Raw genomic sequence first — 8,378 nt, 5'->3', positions numbered from 1 at the left:
TTGTTTCGTCCAGCTGCTGACTGGGCTTAATTTGGCTGAGTTGATGAGGTTAATAGAAGAGCACCCAGCGAACGTTTGTGTGGAAGGTAGGTGCTTTGTACTGAATAGCACAAAAGATGAAAATTAACATTAAAATCATGTACAAATTGAGTGAGGTAAAACAAATTTATTGCTTCGTCAGACAAAAGAATTCTTAAGAATATCCTGTATTTTGCAAAGAGATTTTATGCGTAATTTTGAGACTAGGCACGCTGTTTGAAATGAATGACTTCAGAAAGTGACATTTGTAAATTAAAGTAGTTTTGCTTTTATGGAATACAAAGACATGAACTTAAATACTAGACAAAACCAATAGAATGCTATTCAGAATCCAATTTGTTTAATAATTTGCAAATGTGATTTGTTCAACCTAATGACGAAGTCAATTTTGTATTGCATTTTTCTTAAATGACTACTGCAGTGAAGCTTTTGTTAGGAGTTTTTGACATTCCTTGTCAGTGTAAACCCAAGAACGGGATAAAAGTTAGAATTTTCTACTGTTGCAAGACCACTTTGCTGTACTTGGTGCTGCGCTTTACCAGTCCCCATTGTTGTTATTGCAGTCGTGACTTCTGGTTTGTATTAATGAGGAGATTGCTCAGTGTTCTCAGCTGTCTAATAAACAAGAGTAAATTAGTAAAACTCTCATTGCTGACATCTGTTATCCAAAATGATAGCAGAAGTGGCTTTAAGCTACTTCGCAAGCCTGCCCTATCTTATTTCAGTGTGCTTTCGTATGACCAAGAAACATTTGTGCAGAGAGTTTGTTTTCTACCAAGTGGTAGGAGGACGCTATGGTGCAATATTAGCGCCGTATTTTTGGTCCCCTTTTAGCGTAGCTCTGTGTTAATACCTCAGGATGTTAGCTCGAGTGGGGTAAAATTAATTTTTGGTGTTCAAGAGTGTAATTTCTTTTCATTCCACAAGCCTTCAGATGTCCTAACGCCTACCAGCTGTGACAGTACTGGAGACACTTCACAACCAGGGCTTGCTGAGCATGCAGGCTGCAGCGCGGCTCGGGGGCACAACATATGTAGGATATGGCTCCACATGGTTTGTGAAACGGGCTCGGGTTGTATTCATCTTGTAACGCTTCTTAGACGTGTTTCTGAGCACAGATATGTTCTTTGTGGCTTGCTGTTAGGTTGGATTGTCAGCAAAACTGTCATCCTGGGTGGCTTTCAGCAGGTGGGCTGGCTGGCTTTGGAACGCGTAGGGTAACGCTGCTTTTCAGGAGTGAAGCCATCTCCAGCAAACTCAAAGGCTTGCAGAAGCAGACTATGGAGAAATACTTAGTCTGTCTTCTGTCTTTCCTCAACTTCAAACTAAGGAGGGCTTGGAGGTGCCTGGGGTCAGAGAACAAGCTGACACCGTGTCCCAGAGGAGACTGTGAGGAGAGAATTGGATGGCTTGGGCCATGGTAAGAGTCCCAAAACTTCAAGCTGAGATGCTAACGTTTGCCTAATGACCTGAAGAAAAGGCATGTCCCAATCCTCCTGTCTCTGTTCTGGGAGGGCTGCTGAAATGTGCCCATCTGCACGAGGAAATAAAAAATTTGGGAGCTATTCTGTAAGGCAGCTCCTCCAGGTAATTGGAGTGGTTGGGATTTTTGGGATTCTTTCTGTTGTGCCAAAAAAATAAATGAAGCTTACCTTCATTTAGCATCATTTATATATGCACGTATCTAAGTGCTCTAACAGGTTTTTGGAGGTTTGAGGTTTGATTTATTTTTATTTTTTTTATCCTCCCCTAATAAATGAAAAAAAATTCCTTTCAGAATCAAGTGACTGTTCTGCTGGCTGTTCTCTAAATTGCTGAGTCATGATAATTTTTTTTTTAGTCACAGAAATTCCCTGAATCTTTAGGTTTGAGGAATGTATTAGTTTTTCTCTTGGTAGATCCCTTTCCTTACCTATTCTTGTCAAAACCCATCTGGCAAAAAGCCGTGGCAGCACGGGCACTGCACTCTAGCCTCTCCTGATGTTCAGAAGGACCATTAAAAATTAAGATAATTAAGAAATTAAGAGAATTAAGAAATTAGAAATTGGTCTCAGTTATTCTGACCTTTTTACCATGTCTGAAGTTTATTTCTACACCACCCCCCAACTAATCTTTTGATATGGGAAATCACTGAATTTGTTTCTTCAGCCTGAAAAGAAAAACCCTGTGTTATTTAGCCACCAGGTCTGAAGAAGTTTAGGGCAATCAATTTAGCTGTTCAGGCATTATAAGCACGCCAATGAATTTATCATAAAGGATGACTGCTCTAGGTAGAGGGGGGGTTGTGATGATTGCAGGAATAAATTGTAATTATTCTATGGAACAATTTAAAACCTAGGAATTTTGTCCTCTGTATTGGCTGTGCAGAGAACTGTGGCCATCAATTACTGCTTAATTTATTCTGTTTAAGGCGCAGCTTTGACTTTTCTGGCCCTTATTATTTTCACTTAGCGAATTGTATTTCTTGGCATGCTTAATTGCCTTTTTTTAAAATAGTTTAGAAGGGCATCCTTGAAGTGCTTCACTCATCGACTCAGCAGTTCAATAGGCTCTATTGGCAGCTGGTTCGTGTGATAAGAGTCAATTAATGGGTTTTTTTGTATGTCCAGGCTTTGGCTGTGGTGTTATTCCTTTTGTGCGGAGATGGGATATTCATGAAGGGGAAAGGGAGAAGTAAGGGATGAGACGTGACACTGAAAGTTACTTCGAGCTAGCTCGCTGGCTGACGTGCGCTCGTTGACGTCACTTGCGTGTGAATCACATCCCAGGAAAAGAAAAAAAAAAAACCCAGCAAAAAATCCCGATAATACCCTGACAGCCAATATAACACTATACAGAAGTTGAACTCAGTAGCTGGGAGAATATATCCATTATTCATACGATGCACTGACTTGTTTCTGCTTTCTCTCCTTTTTGTTCTTCCCTTTTGCTGGTTTATTTGTGGGCTTTGTGGAACTTAAAACGAATGATTTTGAAACTTGATAAGAGTGGTAGTTATTCATCACCTGTTTTCCACAGAGAGAAGCTCCTCTGCGCAGTAAAACTTTTTCTTGCAGCCCACCTTGAAACTATGCGTCATTATTGACTAAGTGTTTGGCACTGATACTTCCAGCTTTGTATGTCTATCTCGTGATCACGTGACAATTCTTGCAACAAACCTGTTTGATTAAAAATCAGAGAATTAAGGTTCATTGTTATGTGTTTTCTGTAATGCTGTTTTGAATTTTCAGGTGTCTGAGACATGTCCGTGTCACTGTGAAATTAAGGTTTTGATGTAGTTTGCCAGGTACTTCTTACAGAAATGAGGAATTTAAACCTTTGTCCAGTGCTGATGGTGAGTGGGAAGTAGCCTAATTTAATTTATTGCAGTGGAAGAAACCAGAACAAACAGATTGCTTATTTGTTGTTTTCCTGACGTTATGTGAAAAGAGGAGAATGGGTTTTTTATCTGCTGAATTTAATATTCCTCACTTATGTATTCCAGTATCCTGGGAATAACCAGCATTGCAGTTGTGCTTCTGCTAACAAAAGATCTACTTTCGACTGCAGTTCCTAACGGAGTAAAATCTACAGCGAGAGCTGCTCTTTTACAAGAGTTGATATCAACAAAAAGTTATTTTAGTAGATCTTTGGATTACATTGATACAGGTTTAATCACGGGGCTGCAGAGCCTGCTTGTCTGATCGGGCTGTCTGTCACACCATCGCGTCGGCTGAGATTGGAAGCTGGGAAATACACTTCCAGGATTTTCTGTAAATTTTCAGCTAATAAACTTTAATTGGTCTGTCCATAAAGCAGCGCCCAAGTTGCTGATGATTGTTGTAACTACAGGCCTTAAAGAGATGTTTTTACCTGACAGTACTTTGTTAAAGCTGTTAAAGTGTTAATTTTAATGATTGTGCCAGCCCAGTGTGAAATTTTAATTCCCGATGTAAAATGCAAGCTCCCTTTTAGTACGTGTTACTAAACATTTATTGCTACATGCAGTTGAATGATAAGCAAATAAAAACACAGCGATGGCTGCGGTTTATAACTGGTCATTAGAGCCCTCATCCGTCAAAACACATAAGCGTGCACATAATGGGACTATTTGCATAATTACAGTTACGAGCTTGATTTCTGAGCGTGTAAGCAGTCCTTTAAGCATACGTGGAAATGGTTGATGATCAGGCTCGACAGTTTAAGTGGCCTGCGACGAAAAGTCTGAAATTTGCATCTCACCTGTCGACACGGTTGGTGTTGGCTCGTTTAAAAGTGGTCGCCAAGCGCTGGGCACACGTCCCGCGCCGGCTGCTTGGCATTATCCGTGTGCCTGTAATCAAACAATTGACCTTGAGCATTTCGAGAACGGGGGAACTTGGTTTAAAATTACCAAGGTCGTGGCAGAAAACTGTAGTTGTTTGAAAAGGGACAAGCGGTTTTGTATGTACAATACTGCGCGAGTCCAGGTCTCTGTGGCTCTTCTTATTGTTAACAACTCCCACGGAAACAGAATTTTTCAATCTCTTGAGTTGCCCTGACCGTAGAGCTCTATGGCGTGATCACTTGTCAGTTTGTGGTCTTTGCACTAGAAAAGAATTGGTTAAAAAAGAAAAGGACTCATCTTCCTTCTGGTTCGAAGGACGGGGAGCACATGGTGCTCTCGATGATGGAAACCAACTGCTGAGCACCAGAGCCCCAGCCAGAAATGGAAATGCCTTGTGTGGGGAATGAATCGTTCCGTCTTTTGAGGCAAAAATATCAAAGCATTTGATATTGCCAATGAAATGCAAAAGTAGGCAAAATAAGTCAGGCCGTTGTGGTTTATATTTGTATTAGTATATTTGATTTTTTTTTTTTCCTGGTTTGATGGTCAGTGGTTGCAAGAACTTGGGGAACCTCAGTTAAAGCAGCACGTGTGTATGAAATAATGTTAAAACTGCTTTGCAGTTTCTTAGGTAGAATTTTTTCTCTTCTGTTATTTGAAGTAGGGCATGTAGATCCATTTGCAAATGGAGGAAAAAACCCACCCCAACTTTATCTGATTGAAATTACTGTTTGTGTAGATGAAATGATTTTTTTTTGATGTGGCATCACTAGGGGTCCGTTCACTATTCTCTAACCCAGAGAGTAGGCTGGCATAATTGTATCAAACTTTTAATTGATAGATTTTTACTGTTGATGCCTGTAAGAGAATGCTTTAGAAATAAAAAACGAACTACTAATTGTTAAAAAGAGATGGAAGGTCAAAACTAGTTAAAATCACTACAAATAGTTAAAATGTTGCATGTCTATTTGTGTATTAATCCCTTCGTTGTGTGGTGTGCAATGGAGTGACAACTGCAAGTTCAAGGGCAATCAGAACTGGGGTTTCAGTAGTGGCTGTCAAGGTTTTACGGCAGGGAAGAACGGCAGTTGTGCATTTCTGTTGCATTTTTAAGTAGTGGAGGGAAAATTAAGCCCAAACGGCTACAGAGTGGCTGATCCTCTGTAGGAGGATGAGGAGAAGGTGCTTATAGGTCTCTCTTATAGGTCTTATAGGAGAAGGGGCTTATAGGTCTCTAATTTTGCTTTAGTTGTTGCTTTTTCAGCTTGCTAATCTTTCATGCCTCTTTCTGCTTTTAAATCCGTTAGATGTAAAAGTTTTTGTTTTCATTATGCTTCAGTTGAGGTAATCTACCCTCAGAATAGTATTTAGAAGCGAGGCACAGGGCTTCGGCTGGAGGCGCAGCAGCCTGCTCCTGTGTGATTCTCTTCCTGCAGTCTTTGCATCACCTTTAAAGACACATGAATTTCACTCTTGCTTATTTGCTGTTTTTATTTTTTTTTAGGGGGCAGCACTTAAATACTTGCCAGCTATTGTCAACGATGTGAAATTAGTATTTGATCCAAAAGAACTGAGGTGAGTGAGTGAAATACATAGTGCAAACTTTGTCTAAATCATTATTTTACATATATATATGCACACATATGTAAAGTATATACAGAGGCAATGAAATAGGATCACCTGAGATGTTTTATTACTTTTTTTCCCCCCCTTGCAAATATTTTTAAGGCTACTCAGCTTGTTTTTAAAGTAACACATGTGGCATCAAGGTTTGACAAAGGTCTGGCCAAACTTTGCAGTCTGGTTGAGTACTCTCATGTAATGAGATAGCAAGAATTATCAATCCGGAGACTGACATCAAAGCTCTTAAGCTGTATTCTTGATTCTTCCCTCTTTCAAGTATGAATTTGATGTGGATGATAACTCTGGTTTTGTTCGGTGAACCCTATTGCTGGATCAACATTTGAGTAGCTCGTAAACACAAGAATGTTGTTAGCAAATCAAAAGATAATAGAAAGATATTTTAGAACCAAAAAAAATAGAGAAATCAATTCAAAACTAGTATTTCAGGAGAACTTGTAACTTAAAGAGAAAAAAAAATGGTTTCTCATTCACGGTGCTGTTATAAGGGGTTTAAATTGGAAAAAAACCCACTCTTTAAGTTGATTGTACAAACTCTTCTATATAGTGTTTGTTTTTATGTTCTGGTGTATCAAAATAAGCAAAAGAAAGATAAAGTGGAAATAGAATAATAGATAAATGTAATCTTGATCTGATATTCCAATGGCCTGAGGAACCTGGCATTTCACTTCTGCTTCCCCCTACCATAGACTTTTTTACATACACACTTATGCATCCTTTGGCTGGACTAAGTCGTAATTTTCGTATGTGATACCAAAAGTCCTGGGAAAATCTACCAAATGAAAAATACCAGGATTTGGCCTGCTTTACTCCAAACACTACATTTTTTTTCTGTCACTTAGAGTATTTAAATTGAGATTGAATAATACATAGAAGTGAAGGCTTAGTAGGAAAAACAAAAAAAAAACCAGCAAGATTTTAGGAAATGATGCAAAATTATTGAGAAGTCTTAAAAATATCTGTATTTTGTGGGAGCTCAGGTGATAGTTGTGATGTCACCTTACCAGCCCAAAATATCTGTGTGTTTGGTTGGTTGGTGATGAAAGCTTGTAGCATGTCTTATCGCTTTTTTGGTTTTTGGCTTATATGGCCATGTATTATTCCATTAATGGCGTGCAGTGATTGACGTAAAGCGGCAGTAGCACGGGCAATGGAAATTTGAAGTCTAAAACCTTAAATGAAACGTGGGAAAAGAGTAGAAAACTGAGACAAAAGGGAGAGGGCAAAAGAAAAGACACAAAAAAACTAAACAGATGTATTAATCCCAGGCACAAATACAAACTGGGCACAGAGTGGGTTGAGAGCAGCCCTGAAGAGAAGGACTTGGGGGTGTTGGTAGACGAGAAGCTCAGCATGAGCCGGCCGGGAGCTCCTGCAGCCCAGAAGCCAACCCTGTCCTGGGCTGCATCCAGTGGCCAGCAGGGCAGGAGAGGAGATTCTCCCCCTTTGCTCTGCTCTGCTGACACTTCACCTCGAACACTGCGTCCAGTGCTGGTGTCCCCACCGTGAGAGGGACGTGGAGCTGTTGGGACGAGTCCAGAGGAGGCCCCAAAGCTGAGCCAGGGGCTGGAGCAGCTCTGCTGCGAGGACAGGCTGAGGGAGCAGGGGTTGTTCATCTGGAGAAGAGAAGACTCCGGGGGGACCTTATCCCTGCCTGCAGTGCCTGAAGGGACCTACAGGGAGGCTGGGGAGGGACTTTGTACAAGAGTGTCCAGCGACAGGACAAGGGGAAATGGATTTAAGTTGAAGGAGAACAGATTCGGATTGGAAAAAATTCTTCAGTGCAAGGGTGGCAAGACTCTGGAATAAATTATCTAGAGAAGCTGTGTCTGCCCTTTCCCTGGAGATGTTCAAGGCCAGGTTGGATGAGGCCTTGAGCAACCTGGGCTGGTTGAGCGGCGTCTTTGCCCATGGCAGGGGGTTGGATGAGATGATCCCTAAGGTCCCTTCCAACCTAGGCCATTCCATGATTCAATTCTATGATTCAAGTCAACCCAGATTTCTCTGAAATTCCTCTCTATCTCTTATATCTGGAAAAAAATGAGGATACTTCTTCCAAAGGTGTGCAGTTTTTTGTCTTGTTGTGTGCTATTGGATGTTTTTACTGTATTTTGGAGTGGGATTAATATCTTTTGACTTGTCCTTTTGTGCGTAGCAAGCTCTTCACCGAATTCATCCTGAATGTTCCCGTGAGCCGACTCACAATCCAGAAGCTGTACTGCTTGATAGAAATAGTTCACAGTGACCTCTTCACGCAGCACGGTGAGCAAGACTTTTGCAACCCTTAAGTTGTCACGGTATTTGTTGTCTCCACATCTCTGCTACCGTGAGGTCTGTCCTTCCTGCCCAGCGCCGCGGAGGTTGTAACCGATGCAGGCTGTGCCTTCAGAAA

At 40.9% G+C, this 8,378-nt stretch overlaps 1 protein-coding gene across 1 annotated transcript in view; it reads left to right on the top strand.

Moving 5' to 3' along the window:
• LOC104276217 (dedicator of cytokinesis protein 1-like) overlaps positions 1-8,378 on the top strand; it is a gene marked incomplete at its 5' end in the record, with an annotated part of 69,499 nt that overhangs the window by 43,891 nt on the left and 17,230 nt on the right. Inside the window, 2 exons of the mRNA XM_009872447.1 lie at positions 5,850-5,920; positions 8,142-8,248. Of these exons, the coding sequence (XP_009870749.1) occupies positions 5,850-5,920; positions 8,142-8,248 (178 nt within the window). The remainder of the gene's footprint in view (positions 1-5,849; positions 5,921-8,141; positions 8,249-8,378) is intronic.

The sequence above is a fragment of the Apaloderma vittatum genome, unplaced genomic scaffold, assembly GCF_000703405.1.
Source record: "Apaloderma vittatum isolate BGI_N311 unplaced genomic scaffold, ASM70340v1 scaffold2287, whole genome shotgun sequence".
In the NCBI taxonomy this organism is placed as follows: Eukaryota; Metazoa; Chordata; class Aves; order Trogoniformes; family Trogonidae; genus Apaloderma; species Apaloderma vittatum.
Note: the sequence above shows the minus strand (reverse complement) of the source record. Positions and strands in the feature narration are given on the sequence as shown.